At 47.2% G+C, this 21,106-nt stretch overlaps 1 protein-coding gene across 1 annotated transcript in view; it reads right to left on the minus strand.

Annotated features, from left to right (window-relative positions):
* Positions 1-21,106, minus strand: part of ANTXR1 (ANTXR cell adhesion molecule 1) — a 79,285-nt gene that overhangs the window by 50,103 nt on the left and 8,076 nt on the right. The window contains exons 3-10 of the mRNA XM_063420788.1: positions 20,772-20,843; positions 17,700-17,781; positions 16,793-16,826; positions 15,937-16,016; positions 14,214-14,282; positions 12,324-12,404; positions 6,403-6,463; positions 4,291-4,389 (exon numbers count right to left, since the gene is read on the minus strand). Coding sequence (XP_063276858.1) covers positions 4,291-4,389; positions 6,403-6,463; positions 12,324-12,404; positions 14,214-14,282; positions 15,937-16,016; positions 16,793-16,826; positions 17,700-17,781; positions 20,772-20,843 — 578 coding nt within the window. The remainder of the gene's footprint in view (positions 1-4,290; positions 4,390-6,402; positions 6,464-12,323; positions 12,405-14,213; positions 14,283-15,936; positions 16,017-16,792; positions 16,827-17,699; positions 17,782-20,771; positions 20,844-21,106) is intronic.

The following is a 21,106-nucleotide window of genomic DNA, read 5'->3' on the forward strand; positions in this document are numbered from 1 at the left end:
TATGCCATTAGCAGGGTGTAACCTTCTGGCAAGCCAGGACTTGGAATATTTCCTAACCATAATAATAAAAGCTTCAATATATGCAGGATGCTTTAACACAAAAGAGCAGGCCTCAAAAAATATGAGATACAAGAACCCAAAGAAAGGGATTAAAGTGATAGTAGCACTTTTTTGTAGCCATATAATCATGCCAAAATCAACAGCTTTTCCTTTGGTTAATGGCTCACCCAAGAACTCATTGGTGCACTGAAATCTGATTGCAAGGATCCCTCACAGAAGGGTTTAGGAAAACCCAACATTCCAAACTGCCACTGCAATACCAAGTGCAGATTCCAGGTCCTGCAGGATCAGCAGCACTTTGGTCCAGAAAACGCTGCACAAGCTGTTTGCCAAACTTCCCATATATCGCAGACCAACAATTTCCTTCTGCTCTCCCCGTACTCATGGTCTGCGTTCAGCTGAATTTCATCTCAGAGATGCTCTGCCCTGGTCTGCTATTCCTGCAGGAGGGGGAGACTTCAGCCTGGCTGGGGTGGAAGCTGCTGCTCTGAGAGGACTCTGCACCTTGTCCCACCTGAAATGGCAGCTTCCAGTCATCCTGAGCACTTCCATTGTCCCTTTGTCACCTCAGATGAGCCGAAACACCTCCCTAATTATCTGCCCCAGCTACCAAAGCTGGGTCTCTATTCCCCCTGCCTGACTCCTCCTCTCATGCCACTCTTGTGACACTCTGCAAGCCAAGTTTGTGTTTCAAACCCATTTTGTGGGAGCTGACAATGCAGGAAGACACTGGAACACTCTCTGAGCTACAGAAACTGCCTACGACAAAGAGCCATAAATAAGAAATGTTTTGTCAATGTTGTAATGAAAACCACATTGAGATCAGCTGTAATTGTTCTGCTCTGTGCAGAGACATGAGCTCTGGGTGCCAAAGCCTTGCAGAGCAGAGTGAGGGGATGGGGAACAGATAAGGCCAGAGCAGTGATATCACACTCCCAGCAGTCTCTGGATGCAGGGATTTGCTCTGAGGGGTTCATGTGCTGAGCCTGTTCAAGGAGCTTTGAGGCTACAGGAGAAGCTGGCAGACCACCCCAGGGTTGATTTGCTCAGGGACCATCACGGGGTCCCTGCAGGAGCCCTGGGCCAGCGCGGCTCCAGCCCCAGAGCTGTCACAACCAGCTCTTCACTGGTGCCACACAGGGACCACCCTGGTGCCCAGCAGAGCTCCCACCCTGCACGAGGGGTCTGCTCCTCCCTCAGTACAAATCACAAACCCCCTGTCTGCCCTGGCCTCATCCCTCCACTCAGCCTGGGTAGCTGCAGGGAGCTCTGCTGGAGAAAAAGGCACAGGGAGCCTGAGTTAAAAATTCTGTCACTGCAGCTTGCTGGAGGCTGGGGCAGCATTTGAAGGAAGCACAACCATTTTCTTCCTTTTTCATATTCTCTGACAAGCAATGCCTTCAGCCTCCCTTCAAAATCAGAGGCCAAGCCCTCCTTGGTGCATGTTCTCACCTCAGGAAGATTAGAGGCATCCAATCTAACATTTTGTCCCTCATAAAGGTCACAGCCCCTAGAACACCCCAGGGAGTTGGTACAGAGAGGGACATTCTCTAGCACCATCATAGAAAGAGAAAAGCTGTTGTTAGAAAATGAAAAGATTCAGTGAAGGTTCACAGTGATGTGATCAGGCAGGGAAATCAGGGGTTAGAGAGTGGAACTGCAAAGCAAAACATTCCTGTGCTGAGAGTGACAGGGCTGCAAGAAAGTAAAGAGGATATCACAAGAACAGTCCTGTGTTGCCAGGAGAAACGAAAGATGGGGGAAATCTGTCAGGCTTTAAAAACAGAGACAATTTTAGGAGACATTTGTTGGGCAGTCTGGGGATGCAGTACCCCATACATCCCACTGTTGATACCCTGCACTGTCCTGCTCCCAGTGTCTGAATAAAGCAAATCCAGGCCAGTTTGTGCAAAGGCTGGGGTTTGGCCAAGCATCCAGAGCATTCACTGGAGTGCAGCAGATCCAGCCCAGCTCTGCTGTGGTGCCTGTTCCTTCACCAACCTTTCATCTCTCCATTCAGCTTTAAATTGCTTAGGACAGAGCTCAGCCTCTCTGCCCAGAGCTATCTTTGCTGGCTCCTGCACAATCTGGGCAGACTCAGACATTTTAGCACCACAGAGCAGTCATAAGTCACTGCACTGGATAATTACTTTTAACTCTGTGCAGGCTGAACCCAATTCTCCCAGGTCCTGCTGCTGGCAAGAACACCCTGCTGCTGAACATGCATCTGATTACAGCTCTGCTCAGCCAAATGTTCCTCATGGTTTCTACAGATGTCCCTTTTTTTTTTTTTTATCCCATAGCTATGAACATTATGAGTCCATGCTCTCTTCAGCTGCCACTTTTCCCTGCCAATAATCCCAATAAAACCCCATTAGCTCATGCCTTTAACCTCAGCACGTCCTAGCCGTGCTCACTACATCTCATCTGGGATAATTTAAGGTTTCAGGAACTGTTGGCTTAGTGTTATCTTTAAAAATACCTCCCTCCCTGATACAATCAGAGGCACAGAGGTTTGAAGCAAACAAAGACAGCTGAGCTTTCCAACCTCCATGAGGTTTCCACAGAATCCTGGTTCAGTTGTCTCAGAGAGAGAGTTTGAGTTGGGAGCAGCAGGCAGGGGCTGCAGGCTCTGGGATCTCCCACAGCAGCTCAGACCCAACAGAGCTGTGCCAGGTCCCACCTGGAGACACCTGGGGTTGGGAACTGCTGGGTTCCCTCACGCAGGGAGGAGCTGAAGCCAGAATTTGGGTTTGTGGCCTTTTCCTGCCACACCACAGCTTCCAACAGAGCACCTAGAGAGGTCCTGGTGCAGTGCCAGAGAGGGTGAGCTCACTCTACACCTCTGCAGCAATTGAGGACACCATGGATGCATCGGGTCAGAGGGCAGGAAATGTGGTTGGCCCTTATCCTCATTTTCCAGAGCCATTCTGTGGACACAGGCAGACAGCTTCGAATCCAGAAAGCCCAGGGGCTGCACTAGGACAAGCTGATCTTTCCTGAAAGCTACAATGGAATTGTGATGACAGACACCATAAAAAGTGACTGGGCTGGACTTGCAGTCAGCACAGAGGGAGGAAGGATTCCTCCTCCTCCTCAGCAGCAGGACACAGTGTTTGGGGTGAGGGCACCCTCACACAGCATTCCCTGTGTTTGTGCCTCCCCTCAGCAGTGGGAAGCAGAGGGATAGCATTCCCAGCTCCCTTCGGATGCTCCCAGGAATGAGTGCCCTGCTCCAGAGCCCTCCAGCTTCTGCTCCTCACATCCTCAGCTCTGACCACATCTCAATTAAGCAAATATGAACCAGGGCCAGCCAAGCTTTCTGCTTGGTGACATAGGAATTGCAAGTCCAGAGGGTTTCCTCCTACAGGAGGCCACTGCAAGAGCACAACTGTCCCACAACTCCCCAGGGCTCACTGACATCCCACACAGGGTAAGCAGCTCAGCAAAGTCCCCCTGTCCCAAAGAACAAGTCACCCAGATGCTCAAAACACACTGAACCTCTAGATCTCCACTTTTCAGAGGTAATTAATGCATTTATTTAATACTGAACAAGGTCAGGACTACCTCCAAAACAATCAGGCATTTTCTGAACAAATCCCATGTGAGGAAGGATGAATTCTGCTGTCACTGGTGGTGCCAGCTGTGAGTTTTCTGTGTTCCCATAAGGGTTAGAGAAAAGCAGGAAGGGCCTCAGTGCTGCCAGCTCAGTGGCTCTCAGTGTATATCTCAAACAGACCAGACTCTCAGGGGATAATTTACTTCTCTTACCTCAGCTCTCCTGCTGGGGGAACTGCAGAGGGAACAGCTTCCCAAGCTTCCCCAGCAGCACAGCAGAGCCTGAGCCCCTGCTCCAGCACAGCTCCCGCCAGTAGGGAGTGCAGAGCTGCATCAGCAGGGCACTGAGCACCCCAAAACACAGGGGAGGAGAGAAACACACCTGATCCCCCTGCCCACAGCCCAGGCAGGCACTGAGGGATGCTCTTTGAAGCAAGGTTCTTGTCTTCTGTGTTTTCATCTCCCTCATCATCTGCTCACACACTCGCTGTCAGTGACAGCACACAGTGCCACCAGCAACCTGCCTCTTAAAAAAAATAATCCCTTCTGCATTCTGCAGACTAAAAGCTCCTCATCCCATAACTACTGCTCTCACAACCAACGTGTTTGAAGATCCAAATGCCTGCCAGTGCAGAGCCAGAAAGGAAAAGAAAGTAAATCCAAGGAGCTTACTGAGGGTGACTGTGTCGTTGATCCTGAAGCTGCAGAGCACCCGGTCGACGTTGCGGGCGTGGCGAAAGCCATTTCCCCTCACCACCACCTGGAAGGACTCTGCCAAAACAGGCACTGGGTTATTATTGATGCAGAGCAAGTCAGGGAATGGTCACTTAGGTTTTCAACTGCTAAAATTAGAAGTTTCACAATTTAGTTTAAAAACCTGTTGAAAATGTAACTTCCACACTCTCCCTACCCAAGTTCAACTTGAATTTTTAGGAGCAGGAAACAATTCACCACATACACATTTTAACTGGCCTGCAGTGGAAATGTGACGCTTCAGGGACACTCAGCTTTGCCCTCTCCTAGTGCCCTTTTAAATGGCAGAAAGTTTTGGGTGAAAAGGGGAAAAAAAATCTTCTAGTGACAGATAATTTGGAGAAGTTTAAGTGTTCCTTTCCCAGGTAACTGCAAAGGAAGCAGCCCCCACTACTCCTGTAACTCTCTGTGGGGGGGACAGTCAGCTCATCCCCACCACACTTTGGCTGAGGAACGTGATTTGAACACAAAATTGTCCAAGACAAACTAGGAATAACTTCCATGCATCAGGGACACCACACCAGATTTAAAATCCCCAGGAGCAACACGGAACCTCGTTTTTTGCAGGTTCAGATCTTTCCCTGTTCATTTTACAGCCCCCCATCTTCTCTCATCTCCCCTGAGGACCTGCACACTGTACTTGTCAAGAAAAGCAGATTTGCTCTGGAATCTGGGCTCCCTTCCAGGTCCCACTCGTTTGCAGCCAAGCTGCAAATCATCCCAGCACATCCAGGGAAGCTGCTCCAGGCCCACTTCGTACTGGGGGACAGCTTGGGAAGAGCACAAGAGCTCACAGGGAAATCACAGAAGTATCAAACTCTGGGGGATGAGGGTTCAAATACAATCAAAGAATAGAAATCAGAGATATCAGCAAGACCACAAGGACCCAGCTCTGCTTGGGGCTGGACTGAACAGCCCAGCGCTTGGCCAAGGCACCCAGAAACTGCCATTTCAGAATGATGGCGCTGCTGAAATCCATCCCTGCAGTGTCTTGGACAAGTGCAAGAGGGGCCTCAGGTAACACAGAGCCCTCAGGTTTGCTCCAACAAAACACAACAAAACACAACAAAACACAACAAAACACAACACAAAACCAACAAACAAACAAAACCAATCCCCCCCCCCAAAAAAAAAAAAAACCCAAAAAACACCAACCAACCAACCAACAACCCCAAAAAACAAAACAAAAAAAACCCCACCAAAAACCAAACATCAAGGAAAAAACGGCCACCATCCTTCAAGGATGTGCACAGCAACATGAAAACTCAAAGTGTCACAGCCATACCTGCAAACATTGATTTTAAGGACACTAATGCACATAATTTGTGTAGTTAATGGCACTTTCATCAGTCTCAAAGCCCTAAGTGATTAAACTACCTGCAGGCCAAGAGCAAGGGATTCATCTCCAATTTTGCCCAAAATTGGAGATGAAGCCCTGAACTGAGGATCCAAGTGACTGATGGCATTTTCCAAGGATTGCTCCTCTTGTGAAGTTCTGGCCAAATTCTGATGCAAACATTTTTTATAAACCCCTCTGCATTTCCTCTCAGCTGCTCTGCTGGGCACAGCTGTTCCTACCCTGTCCTCCCATTATGGCACAATGACTGGGAATGATAATATCAAGCACTTCGAAAGTGTTAAAGATGTCTATAAATGATGATTATAAGCCATTTCTGGCCCATGACTATAAGCATCATTGTTTATCACTTGAATAAGTATGTAAATATCTTTTTAAGTGCAGTGCATCTACTTCAAGTCTGGCACAGCCAGTAGGACAGACTGGTCGACAGAAGAACATTTATGCCAAACTTCTGAATTCAGGCCTTTTCTGTAAGAAAATCCCATTTGACATCACTTGGCAGAAGTGGGACACGTGCAAATTACCCTAAGGTGAAAAAGAAATTCACCCCCCAAAAAGATGAAATATTCAGCCCCCAGTAATCAGTGAATCTTGCACTCTCCAGCAATTAGAGATGAACTGAAAATTGTATTTTAGGCAACATGAAGAACCGTGGCCCCTTTCACACTTACCCCCTGCACAGATACTGGAAGGCTCTGCTGCCAGGATTTCTATACAGGACTTCTTCAAAATCTAAAAAAGACAAAGTGAAGTACCTCAGGTGTGTTTCCATAGAAACAGGGATGTGAAAGGTGAGTGAGTGTGCACAGTTTTCAGACAAACATTTAACTCATCAAAGCATTTTGCATTCGTGGCACAATTACAGCTCTTGACTTTCCACTCGGAGCCATCCCAGCAGGTGTCACTGCCCTCCCTGAGCTGTTGCTGGTTGGAAGGTGAGGGATGCCAAGGTGAGGGATGCCTGGCTCTCCCCTGTCCCAGGGCAATCCTGGCTTTGTGCCCTGGATTCTGCACCCCATGATCTGAAGTTGTTCATGATCTACAAACCCACAGGGCATTCAAAGGGCTGTGGAGGCACCATCATTGTCCTCCCTTTGCAGCCACACCTCCCTCTCCAAAGTCACTCTGGATCCAAAGCTCCAAATCAAACATCACAAGTTTAAGATAAACTGTTTAGCTTTGCACTAAAACATCCCAGAAATACTGACAGAACCACTTCCAACTCTCACCGAGGGGCTGCAATTTCTGTTTCTAACCTGATTTATGCAAGCTCACCTGAGGGCATCCCCAAGGCTGCTCTAGGCTGCTCTGCAACTTCAGACAAAATTCTTCTCCATTTAAGCCAGGCTTAACCAAAGCAGAGTGTCTTTGGAGGACTGCCCCTGGCTTTAAGCACTTGTCTTGGGTTGAAAAATGTAACCAAAAATGTGTATTCTATTTTCATCTGTTGAAACCTATTGGGAGATATTGCTCTCTCCTCCTCCACCCATCCTCCTCCTCCACCCATCCTCCTCCGGGGGATATCTCCTGTGAATGGGCCATTTAAGGCCTCTCACATGACTGATAACATCACCTCATTCCACTGTGAGATGCTCCACCCAGTGGGAGGAGCCAAAGCCTTTCCACCGGGATAAAACCTGCAATCCCAAACACTAGAGGAGATGGGTTTTACTACTGAACCCTTGGAAGAAAGATTGGACTCATCTCACTAGCACTGGACCCTTTTTTCTACACAATCACCTCTACTTCACAGAACAACATCTGCTACTCCAGGAGGACTTATTTGGACTTCCAACACCCTGATAACAGGGTGTCAGGTTGTATCTCTGACTCTGTCAGGGTTTTCTAGGACTTTTGTTTGTTTGCTTGTTTGTTTTTTGTACTACTGCCTTTTTATTTTTTTTTTAATATTCCTAGTAAAGAACTGTTATTCCTATTCCCATATTTTTGCCTGAAAGTTCCTAATTGCAAAATTGTAAGAATTTGGAGGGAGGGGGGTTTTACAGTCTCCGTTCCAGGGGAAACTCCAGTTTTCCCTGACGGATACCTGTCTTTCCAAACCGAGACAGGGCTATTGCAGTGATTTACACAAACGCTTAGGTGAGGGCTTGGCAAGGGCTCGAGGCAGAGGAGCAGGCTGGGGCTGGACACTCTTTATTCCCTGATGGTGCTAAATTTCCTCAGGTTGCTCCCTGCAAGCACCAGCCTCTGCCCTGCTCCTCCTGCACAGCCAGAGCTGTGCCAGTGCCTGGCACCCTGGGGCAGAGAGCTTGGGGGGTTCAGCCCCAGCACGAGGTAACACTGATCAAAATCCAGCTCAGCTCGAAGAGGCAAGCAAATGTCAGCCAAGCATCATTTGATGACTCAAATCCAACATGAAAACTATTTTCCCAACTTTAAATTGAAACATCTGTAAGGAAAGAACAGCAACCAACACAATAAACCGTGTAAGAAAAATATAACTTTTTTTTTCTCCACAGTCACAGCTCCCTGCCTCAAATACCTAATTGCAAAAGCTACTCATAGAGCCAGGCTTTGTTTTTAAAAACACTTAAACAGAAGTTTGAGTTACTCAGAAAGCAGGGATGAAAGTACCAAGGGATTGAAGGAGGCAGGATGGTCTGAGCTGGTGGCAGCCTGACAGGTGAGGAGAGAGAAGATTTGCAGGAACAAGGTTTTACAGGAACTGTCAAGTGGAAAAAAAAGATAAAGTCAACAGTTGAGAACAGAACTGAGAAGCAGAAGACTTTAAAATAGACAGAATAATTTCTCTTTACAGAGAATGTAAAATAAAATCAGTACTTTTTTTAATGAAGCAAACCCTCACGTGGCTAAATGTGAGATTAATGACTTCTACTCAGTATTTGCAAACACTGCTGCTGTAAGGCAGATCAGAGGAGGGAATAGCAGGTGTCTCAATTAGATGATGCAGATCTCCCAGTCCAGTCAAATCCCTTTACATGACTATAAAACCTGGCCTCAAACACTTTTACGGTGCCAATTGCAATATTTATTTTGATTTAGATTAAGATTCCAACGCTCCAAAAGCACACACCCTTACTTAAAGTGAACATCAGGCAGATTACTGCAAATGGCAGAACTATTGCAAAAAAAAAAAATTCCTTCATGTCTCTTCCTCATTAAAAAACACATTCAAAAAGGATTCGATGTCTTCATTGTAGAAGATTCCACAGGATCTGTCGTTTTCTGAGTGCACAGCCTTGCTGGGCTGGAGGTGCAGCTCATCCTTGTGGTCCAACTTCCCAGGGAAGCAAATCCCAAGGAAGGGTGGTGATGCCATCTCCTGACTCATTTCCCTTTCTGCCAGGTGAGGCACCAAGGGCCCAGAGCCAGGAGAGGCCCAGGTCCTGGGCCCTTTTGGAAACCAAGGGAAGAAGGGGAGTGAAACTCTGCAGCTGCTGGAAGTTTTCACTTGATATTCTGCTCACAGTGAGCACACAGCCAGATCACTTCACCACAGAGGCTGCACATTCCTTAGACATTCCTTCCACCAAATCTGGGAATTCTAATTAGCAAACAGGATGCTGAAGTGTAATAGAAAGTTACTGCCTAATCAGTGTCAGTGGAAATGACCTGCAGCCTGATGCCAGGTGCTCATTAGCAAGCTCTGTTCAATTACTGAATGCCAAAGCCTGTTGCCAATTACAAAACAGCCGTTTATTTATTGTTTCCTGTCCGATAATATGTACGTGAGCTAAGTAAAATAAATATATTAAAGTCCTTCTTAAAGATGCATTTGGGGAAAGAAAGAAGTAGAAAGCTGATCATACACCATTAAAATTAACAAGGAACACAGTGGAGCTGAGACTGGGGGGTATCAGCTGATAAGCATGTTCTGTGCCTGTTATGGAGTCTGCACTTGCAGGACATGCCTGGAATTAACTTTCTCTCATCCCTATCCCCACTCAGGGGGTCTCACCACTCTCCCTGCTCCAGGGAATCTGCAGGGACTCATCTGCCAATGCAATCTGGACAGACAGCTTAGGATGGATACACAAAGCCACCACCACATTTCTCACAGTGCCTCACTGATGCTCACATCGAGTTCACTCCAAATTCCCCACACTGCACACATCCAGCACTGCAGTTTGCCCCAGGAAACATCTGTGTAACAGAAAAATTCAGTATATTCCCAAGCTAAAACTTCCTGGGGTGAAGGAGCACCTTGAACTGCCACATCAGTTGAGCTGCTGCATCAATCCTAAGAGCTGATATAGGACCTGAAAAACACTGAGAGCAGCTGCAAGACGATCCAAAAGGAGCTGACAGAAATTCAGCTTGAAAGGATGAACCATCTGTGCAATTCCTACAGACATGAGACAGTCCCACAGACTACTTCATGCTGCTTCATTTCTCATCCATCACAACTGCTCCCTGCAGCTCTCAGACCCCTTGCTAAGGGTTAGAGCTCTGAGAGAAGCTCCAAGCTGGTGCCATGGTTTAACACATGGCAAGGATCAGGGAGTTTTCCTGTTCCAAGAGCTGCTCCTGTTACAGGCCCAAAGCAAGGTGATGACAGGATCCCATCCTGACTTTCCCATTGCTTCATGTTCCTTGCCTCCAGCACTCCTACCAAAGCCCTACTGGACAGGAGATGAAGTTGAATTTCAGGTTTTCTTCTAAGACTTGCTTCATTTGCTTTAAATTGACACATCATGATCCGCAGAAATTTTTCATAGCAAAGGAAAATTTAATAAAATAATTCAGTTCCTTCCATTAGTCTCCAAGCCTGCAGCAATCAGTCAAATCTGCTTCTGCTCCAGATTGTTTCCTCCTGACAAACTCAAACCCCTCAGTCATTAATGGGGGAAGCTGGAGTTTTAGCAGTGGCTTTTGCATGATGAGGAAGAAAAAAAAATTGGTTTTCTTAATAAAAAAGTCACACTGGAACTCATGGCAGGGAAAGGCCCATACCCCACAGTGCACTGAACACCCTCAGCTCCCACTTTAAGAATCATGTTTTTAGGCATGACCTCAGTGTGGGATTGGATTTTCCTCTCATTTCCAAGGCTTGGAGGAGGCAATCCCTCCTGGAACGCTGGGAGCAGATCTCCTGCAGCTGCTCACTCCAAACCCTCTGGCTCCCACAGAAAAGGAAGGGCAGGTGCTCAGGAACATTCCCAGCCCCACCACCCTGAACATCTATGTCAGCAGATCCAGCTGAGGCCAGCCCTGAGCTCCCTCCTCTTTCCTATTCCAGAGGGAATTCCAAGTCCACCAGCTCTGCACTCGCAGAGGGCCAGGAAAGACCCACTCAGGACAAGTCAGGAGGGGAAAGCCATGGCAGCTCACACTAAATCCCTGCAGACCCACACAAACGCAGGTATTCACATCTCCAGAGTTAATTCAAACACTCATCTCCCCAGACTCATCGCTGGATCTTTCCTTCCCCTGTGACATCAGCCTGATCCATCCTCCCTCCACGTGGCTGAGCATCCTTGCTGTGCCAGCTCTTACACAGGAACTGAAGGAAGTTTCCAAACCCCAGGGCCCTTTCACCATGAACATTCCCTGTGACCACAGATGCTCCGTCTGCTCCAGCACAGGGGTGCTTTTGGCAAGGATGAAAAAAGTAGGGAAGAGGAACCTGATTTTCCAGCTAGCACAGGAATCTACAGATTGTTATTCTCTGGAGTGATTAATGTCCTCCCTGTCATTCCTTTCACACACAAAACCACTTCCCTTCTTGCCAGGCTACTGCAATGACTCCAGTGCAAGTGCTCAGGTCACAGATTCATCACTGCAGTTGCATTTCCCTGTGACCCTCCTTCCCAAGCTGGGAAATCTTGCACCACTCAGCTGGAGCAGTTCTTGACTGGCTGCCTGGAGGCTGAAATCTTCCCACTCTGCTCAGTACAACTGGAAGGGGAGTCAGAGCTGCTGCTGGAATTCATTAAAAACAGCTGCAAAGGGAATGCAGGGCTGGGAAGCAAACGATTGCTTTGTTGTTGTTTTGTTGCTTTCTTAAATGACATGCAGCACCTGATTGTCCAAGAGAGCTGAGGCAGTAGATCCACGCTTAGACAGTGCCAGGAAAACCAGTAAACCAGGGATTGTATTCCATGTCCATGCGAGAGCACCAGGGAAAATTGAGCCTGTGCTGAGGGAACAGTTTTGCTGGAATTGAACTGTCCAAATAGTGTGTAACCACTGCAAACAAAGAAATCTGAGCCCCTCAGTGAATGCCCCCCCAGCTCCACGTTGTAGCTTTCATCAGGGTTGTCACCCAAGCAGCCTGCACCAAAATGAGAACACACGGGCCCCAAACAGATTTCCCATGCTTTGGAGGCAGGGGAAATACTCGAATCAGCCCATCACTGAAGCTTTCACATGCTGCACCCCAATCCCTGCAGGAAATGCCAGGAACTGGGAACAGGGAAACCCAAGGATCTATTGATAAACTCGACCTTGAAGCAGCACTTGAGTACAAACCAAGGTTGGTTCCCTTGGACTAAATGACTCAGTGATTTTTTTTCCAGCAGGTTCTTGCGAGCATGGGAAACCCAAAACTCGATCTGTGCAGGGTAACACCAACGTGCATGAGTGCAAACACTGGGGGGAAAATACTCACAGAGTCTATGATCCCCTGCAGGGCTTCAAACCCATCGTTCACGGGGAAGACGTGATCTTTGCTGTCAGCAATCCGGGCCAGCTGACACAGCAGGGAGAGGAAATGAAACAGAAATGCAAAGAACGAGATCAATTAGCCAGCAGGCAGCAAATTAAGACTTCTCCAGATTAACTCGCTTGCAAATAAAACCCTCAAATACTCAACTACTCTGTGAATTGCCACTGTATTCTGGCTTATTGAGCAGTAAAATGTTTATCTTGTTAGCCTGATTGACTTTATAAAGCTCTGTATCAGGGATCAGAAAGGACCTGGAGACAAGACAGAACATGGTTTTCACTGGTGTCTGGGGGCTAATGACCTTCAGGGCAAAGGCTGAACCCAAAAAAGATTGGACTCCATAATCATGGAGGCCTTTTCCAACCTTAACTCTTTTCATGCACAATTCTTCAAAATGATATCCCACATGGAGATACAGTCCTGATTCACCTTTCCTGTCAGGACAGAGATTTGACTACTGGGCCTATGTTCAACCATCAGAGAGGCAAAAAGAAGGAGCCAGGGAGATACCAGGGGATACTTTCTGAGTGGAGATTGGAAAGTCTCAGAGGAGCATTCAGAAACCTCTGTGACGAGGAGGAGGTGCCTTCCTGAGGTGGTGGTGAATTCAGGACATCACCTGCAAAGAGCTGCCTGCAGGTTCATCTGCCAAGAGCACACCAAGGGTTAAGGCAGAACTCTAAGCCCAGATCAGCAGTAATGAGCTCTCCATGCATCTGCTGGAGCAGACTCAATTTGAGTGCTGCAAGGCCAAGGTTTGTTCCAGTAAATCTCCCCTGGCAGAGCTACCAGCAGCCTCTCTGGAGCTTCCTGGAGGCAGCAGAGCAGCCATAAATTCCTCCCAAACCCCACGGGCTGGCCCTGTCCACTTCCTGTCACTCAGAGCCCCCAGCTCCCAAGCCCTGCTCTGCATCCAGAGCCATCCTGGGGCAGCTTTGCCCTGCTGCTCCAGGAGGACAGGGAAGCAGCTCATTGCTGGCTGCCAGAGCTGCAGAGGCTGCTGGAAAAAACCTGGGTGTTCACAGCTCCCTCAGTTCATTCCCCTCAGTCCTCCTCATCCAGGACTTCAGGCACAGCCATCTAATTCCAGTTAATTTTTTCACCATCTAAATGCCTTCAAGGAGCAGCTCTCTGAGGTCTGCTTCAGGTCTGGTCTCTGTGCCATTTTTACTCCCTCTTTGCTTTTTCTGTGACTTCCTTTGGGTTACACCAGTCTCTGGGGTTGATTCAAAGGAGATTGTTCTAAACCAAGTGTGGTTTGACTCCTTTTCTGAAAGCTGAAAAACCTGGAAAAAGTCTTCCAGCCTCTACTTGTGTGCAATGGGGCTATGTAAGTGCTTCACTCTTGTCAGAAAAATGTCAACTGTTACTGTGTGAAATATAATTCATGGGCATAATAACAATCAAATGAGAAATTTAGAAGTCAGATGAAACACTGTGAAATATTTGTCCCTAACAAAGCTGTTTGCTTTTTACAGCATATTTTTCCCCTGAAAGAAAAGCTGCACTGAAGGGTTATATGGCAATACTTCACTTTTCTGGGGAAAAATATCCCCACAACTTTTTCCTGCCTGCAGCTCAGGCCAGACAGTTTGCTGTTCTCCCTGTGTCTTTCCCCTGCTTTTCTCCAGCATTAGCAAGAGTAGCTGGGGCAGGCAGAGGGGCAGATTCAAGCAGAAAGGAACCAAAAGCCAACAGCCAGACCCAGCCACGTCAGGTGCTCACTTCAGCCAGGCAACAGAAGGAGAGGAAAAGCCCTGGAGAAGCTTGGAGCAGGGGATCCAGGGCTGTCCAAGCTTTGGCAGGCACTCAGGCACCACGAGGCTCCCTCACCTGGGTCTCGTTGAAGTCCTTCACACCCACACAATACACAGTGGCTCCCAGGTCCCGCGAGCGATTCGCCTGCAAGGAGGAGAGCAGGCAAGACACGGTTACCAACAGGGCGGGGGGGGGATACAGCCTCCTCAGAGCTCTTAATCATAAATTCACTCTTTTTCTGTAAAATGAGCAAAGGGGGAGCTTAGCAAAAGAGGACTCGAAAAGTTTTCCTTCCCGATTCTGTAAAATCAGGTTTTATCTGCTGCTAGAGCTGCTATTGCTTAGAAAAGGAACTCCCAATGTATTTGGTGGATTTTAAAAACCTAATTAGTTCACCGTTCTAGCTCCTCCAGCTTCCCAAAAGATGTTGGCCTAAGTCAGTTTTCTTTTCATCCTTTAGGGCACATCCCAGTATCACAGTAACCTAAAATGCTTTTGTGTGTTTTGTTTCAGACAGGTGTGCCTGGCCTCCCGATATCCAGAGAGACCCCCCATTCCATCTGCCCCAAAACTGCATCACTCCCAGTGCTTGCACAGCATTCTGAACTAAAGGGACACCATCCACAGGTTTGATTTTCCCAGGCTGCTTCATTGAAGTTGCATTTACTGTTCCAAAAGCAATTTAATTGTATTTCAGCAGAACAAGAATACCTGACCTGACTGAAAACTCCTTCCCAGAGGAGATGCTGGTGAGTCAGACTGAATGGGAGGACTCCAGCAATGCAAGATGTTCAACAGCGAAGCTTTTTTAGCAGAAAAGCACCATTCCAGTTTTACTCTGGGAAGCTTCAACCCAAACAACTGGAGCAACTCGCAGAGCAAGGACTGAGTTCAGGATCTCCTTCCACCAGCCCATAACTGTTCCTCCCCAAACCAAAACAAATATAACACTTCTGACCTTTCAACTTGTTCATTCACCTCTAAAAACAAACTTGTTTTTCTTGTGGATTTTTTATTTCAGAAGTGAAATAAAAAGAGATGAACTGTAAGGAGGGAAGCTGTGGATTCAGGACGTTTACTGGAGCAATATTGGTTTTACTCTACAAACCCATTCTTTTTGTTGTTATTGGATTTAATGCTGCACTTTGGGCAGACTGAGAGGAACAATTCTGTCCATAGTAAATTCATGTAGAAATACCATATTTGCAGTTTAGACCATCCTGCTTTGACTGACAAGTGCCAGTTGTTCATCTCTCCAGGGAGAATGTCCAAACGACAGCAGCAGGAACATTCTGCAACAAAGCTCTCAATGCTCATCCCACTGTTTAACATTTTGCACAGTTCACTAACTTAATGAGGATGTTGAGAACATGTGCTTGAATCTTGGAGATATTTGTGGAAATGTTCGACTGGATGATCTGAAAGATTTTCTGATGCGACAGAGGCCACCCTCTTTCTGCAGTTGTTACTTTTTGTGAGAGAAAAAATAGTGAAAGTGAGACTATTCAGCATTTCCCAGAGCAATGCAGTAAATACTGAAACTTTTCAGCTGTGAACAATTCCTTCTTCCAGTGGTCATTTTTAATTGGAAGTTTTAACCCCTCTCCTTTCCCCTGAACAGCCTCAGCTGCACTGAGTCAGAGGCTGCTGCTGTCAGTGGCTGTTCTTTAGATTCATGTCTTGGCACCAAAGTGGAGTTTTTTCACCAGGGAAAAAGGTTTTCTTTATCTTTTGCATTCAGAGCAGCAGGCCCAGACATTTCACTGTCTCCCTGACTACAAATGTGTAAGTCACTTACCTCCCTCTCAGAGTAGAAAAATAGATCTTCGTGGAGCTCTCCATCTGTCAACGCGATGATGACACTGGCAGTTCTGTAACCTGAACACACAAACCTCTTTAGTCCCTTGGCGTTGGCTGTGTTTGTCAAACCACCTCAGAAAACATCCTGCCTGTGAGCATACTCAGAGGGCATAACTGTGGTGGTATTTCACATCAGTAAATGAGAGTGCAGCCATCGAAAAACCAATTTGTTCCTAGTTAGCTCCTGATTTTATTAATGCTGTCAATTCAAGAAATCCAGAGGGATTTTTTTCAGCTTGTGATAAAAAGCTGAATTGGAATTTAAATTAAGATGGTGGGAAAAAGGCCTAAAATCTTCAAGATTCCTAAGTAACATTTCAGGAACATCATTAAACTTTGCAGCCTTCCCTTCCAAACCAAAAAGTTTTACATCAATTACAGGGAAGGAAAGGACAAACATTTTTCCAGTTGTCTGCACTTACCACTGGTTTTAATAATTGCTGGTTAAAAAAATCTTTTACCTAACATCTTCTCCATGTACTTGGGTTTCAAAAGGAAGAAGAAATGGTTGCCTGAGCCCTCCAGCAAAAGTAAGGTACCAGACAGTTTTGGTGAGGGTGGGTACCTGCAGCCAGACTGGCTTCTCTCTTTTGGCCTGAAACACTTTAATTCCAGCTCCTTAAAGCTCCACTTGTTCTTTTTCCCTTTCAGGAATACTTCCCTGACTAGCACCACATCCCTGCAAGAATAGAAGCCACCCCCACCCTTCCCACAGTGAAGCTGCATTTTAGATCTGTTAAAGATCAGTCAAAAAGAAAGAGAAAAACATCCAATGGATCAAGAAGGCCTCTCACCGTGAACATTTTCGTAGTAAATCTGTTCACTTGCCTGAAATCAAATCAGAAGATTATTAGCAATAAATCAATAATAAGACCTTGTGAACTTCTACTTGTGCAGCAGAAAGGGAGGGACAAGGGCAGTGAGGATGTCACATTTGCAGTTCACACATGAGCTCTGCTTTCAGACCTGATAAACAGAGCAAGGTTCTTGCCTGGGGTTTTGACTGCACTGCTGCAAGGTCCCATCAGCCAAACCAAGCCCAGTGTTGTCTCCCACTGTTCTGCTCTCTGAAGATCCTACTCACTTTCATCCTTGAGAAACATCCTAGGCCCAATGCAAAATATTCCTCAGCACCTCCAGATCAACTATTCCAATTGCAAACAAACCAATAGCTCTATCAGGTCACCTGAGTTTTTGCTGTGTTCCCATTTCGATGATGGGGCAGCACCTTCAGCAGGCAGACAGTTCAAACCGGTCCCAAATACCCACATAGGACAGGGAGGGAATGCAGGTTTAGAGAAACTCCTGAGCTTGTAAAATATATAAAATTATGCCCAGAAGGAGAAAGTCTGAGCAGGCAATAAGGTCTGCAGCCATGCCAGGTGTGAACTGTGACCTCACCCCACTCAGCACAGGTAGGACTGACAGCTTCCCACCTTCCTGGACACAGAGCCAGGGGAAACTCAATGCAACTGCCTTCTCCTAAGCAGAAGAGGCAGCTCTGCCCATAAAGCTGAAGGCAGAAATAAAGAGAATTAGTAGAGTTTGCAGCTCCAGCACTGAACCCTTGCACTCCCTGTGCTCGTTGCAGCAAAGAGACAGGGTCCCACTCACCCACCAGAGAGTTCTCAACCAGCCCCCTGTGTTCTACAGCTCCTGAGGAGCATAGACACTGCTCAGTGTTCAGTGTGCACCAGTTACCCTCTCAAATCCTTCGTGCATGTACGTGTCCCCTCCTGGCAGCACCTTCTGCAGCTCCTCCAGGCCCTGGCGGATCTGCTCCCTGCAATAAGGCAGGCACTCTGTTAGACCCGGGAGCAAAGCCACCAGCATGTCCTGACAGCCAGGTGGGGACGTGCAGGGCAGAGCCAGGCACAGAGAGAGGGGAAAAGGAGTTAACCCAGAGTTTGCACAGGGTAGATGCCTCTCCAAGGATGTGGAACACACAGTTATGCTCCCAGTGTACCCACTGCCTGGGGAAAGCATCACAACAGCACCATCCCCGAGGTCAGTAGCCACACATTTCATACATTTCTTCCTAAATAAATATTCCCTGCTCAAACCTCAGCAGCTGACTTGCACCTGGCTCACTTTCCTCACACACTTGCTGACTTGACTATACAAACATAATTAAACAGTTACACAAAATGGCACTCAGACCATCCTGGCAACTCAGTTTATGTGGGGCTACATCTTCAGTTCCTGGTTAAGCTGACTGGAAAACTGAAGTCTTTCCCAATGCTTATTGTGACTCAGGGTATGTGATTTAGTTCTTTTCAGGAGTGCCAGGTGCAGTGACAGATCAGCTGCAGGCTCTGTGGGGTGGGCAGTGAATTGTGGTTCCTCTGAGTGGCAGACACCAAACTCTGGAAGCCAAGCAGAGGCCAGGAGTCTTTAACACAAGATAAAACCCCGCAGAATGTGGGGTGTATCTGAGCAAACTGCACAGTCTCCATGGGAAAGGGATGAAGTCACTGCAGGCAGGGCCAGGGCCACTTCTGTCTCTACATTTTTAACCATTTCAGAAAGGCCAGTTGGTGTGATCACGTACTCAGAGCTCACACTGTGAGCATTGACACTGCTCAGTCTGCACAGCAGAGACTCCCTAGGGAGCAAAGTCTGCTTTTTTCAAGGGCTGAATTACCAAACTTCCAAGAACCCATTTTGTACCTGTGATATCCCAAACTAGTTAGACACTCTCACAAGGTTCCTCTTCTCAAGCACCAATGCACATACCCAGGCACTCATACACATGGGTACAAAATGGAGCATTTCCTGTGATCAAAACTATTTTTCAGAGGTTAATACTGACATCTTAAAATACGCAGCAAAAGTCATTAAAATGTGTCAATCCAGCCCCATCAGATACACAGAGTTTTCCCAAAAGGAATGCTCAACACCCTCAGCTCTCCCATGCAGGTGCTGAAACACCACACAGAGGCAGGGATGAGGCAGGGGAAGTTCTCCCAGTTGAGAGAGGCCAGTGTGAGCCAAAGCAGAGCACACACCTTGTTTGTCAGTGCCCAGTAAAACCCAGCAGTCAGCTGGCTCTGACACCAACTCCACATCCACATCCTGCTCCCCGCCAGTGTTTCTGGGACAGTGCCTGGGGTTGAAAATGTAACCAAAAATGTGTATTCTATTTTCATCTACTGAAGCCAGTTGGGAGGTATTGTTCTTTATCTCTTGTAACTCTAGGGGGGAAAGAGGGCGGATGCCTTCTGTTAATGGGACACCTGATAACAGCAGATAAGGCAGGGCCTCCTTATCTCTTCCTCCACCCATCCTCCTCCGAGGGACATCCCCTGTGAATGGGCCATTGAAGGCCTCTCACATGACTGATAACATCACCTCATCCCATTGTGGGATGCTCCACCCAGTGGGAGGAGCCAAAGCCTTTCCACAGGATAAAACAGCAATCCCAAACACCAAGGGAGCCTGTTCCCACTGGATTCCCAGAGGATGACTGGACCCTTTCCTGAGGATCATCTCCACTCCAATCGAGCCACATCTGTCACTCCAGGAGGACTTATCTTGGACTGCTCCCAACACCCTGACCAACAGGGTGTCAGGTCGCATTCTGACTCTGTCAGTGGTCCTTTGTACTACTGTCCTTTTTCTTTTCCTTTTTCTTTTCCTTTCTCTTTTCCTTTCCCTCTATTAAATTTCTGACTTGGAGTCTCACTGGTTTTGCTTTCAAACCAGTACAGACAGCTGGGTCAATATGGAATCCATTCCCACACGGGAAACATTTCAGTCTCGTAGCTCAGAGCCTGAGCAGAAAGGAGGACTCTGCACTGGGGTTTGTTCCTAGGGTGGGACACAGCAAGAGGCAGGGAACAAGTTTTCCTTTGGCACCCAGTTAAATAAATGTGGCTCATTCTCTTTATCCCTGTTGCTGCAGTAAGGGGCAGGAGATGCTCAGACTGGCTGGGTTTAAGGACATTTTCAAGGCTGGTGTGAGTGTGCACTGCTCTGTAGGAAGGCAGCCAGCTTCCTCCCTGTGGCAGCTGCTCTGGTATGTGATTTCAGACATCCAATATGTAAAACACATGCTGACTTATACACTCCACACATGTGGTACATATATTTTTGCTCCACGTGGCAATGAAGTTAACAGAGGAAGCGAGAGCGATTTAAGGAGCTCATCCAGCTCTCCTTGGAAGTCAGAACAAAATAATAAAAAAAATTCCATCCTGTAGATTTTACTGGGATTAACTTTGGGGTCTGTAAGGGGGTGGCAGGAACACACTTCACAAACAAGGCAATCTGTTATTGCCAAAACATCCACACCCCTGCAATCCATCCCAAACACTGTTTGTCTGAGACACACCTTCAGACCTTCCAGGAAATCATGTTCCCTTCTGCCCCAGGGGTGTGGGTGTCACCTGTGGCTTCTAAGCCTGCTTGTATAGGAAGGGAGTTTCACCTATTTGTTTGCAGAAGAAACTCCCAAAGGATGTTTCACAGGCACTGAGTCTCTGACAAAATCCTGAATCTCTGGGGAGTGCAGGCTCCCTCGAGGAAACTAACGTGAGCTAAAACCCTGACAGCTGACAAAGACATTTAGAAGCTGAAATTAAGCAGGGAACCTCTGCCTTGAGAGGCCTTAGTGCATTCTAGTAGGTGAGAATGGGCACATGATTCTACCAATTAAATTGAGAAGCACAGAGGTGCCACAACGCCATTCCCAGGGGGATGGAAATCACTGAGGAAGGCAAAGGAAGCTACAAGGACACAGCAGCTGCTGTTGACCTTTAAACCTCTTCTTACCTGTCTTCTGTTAACCTCATTAGAATTGTTCCTCTGGTTGAAAAAACAATGAAGGACATCCTCAGCTGAGGGCTGGAGGGGAGAAAAAAAAGTGAATTAGTTTGGTGGTCCAGAGCAGAGCTCTGAGTGTGTAACACAATCACACAGGACATTGCCATCCCAGTTACAGCTCAACAGCATAAAAATGTATTTTGCCCTGGGCCTTCTTAGTCCAGGGAAACCTTGGGGAATCCTTGTAAAAGAGAACTCTTGTATCACAACCTTAGGATTGCTAAAGCAAGACAGGCTTAAATGCATCCTGGTGTCACCACGGAGACAAGGGAGAAGTGTTTGTC

The sequence above is a fragment of the Prinia subflava genome, chromosome 32 (assembly GCF_021018805.1).
Source record: "Prinia subflava isolate CZ2003 ecotype Zambia chromosome 32, Cam_Psub_1.2, whole genome shotgun sequence".
Lineage (NCBI taxonomy): Eukaryota > Metazoa > Chordata > Aves > Passeriformes > Cisticolidae > Prinia > Prinia subflava.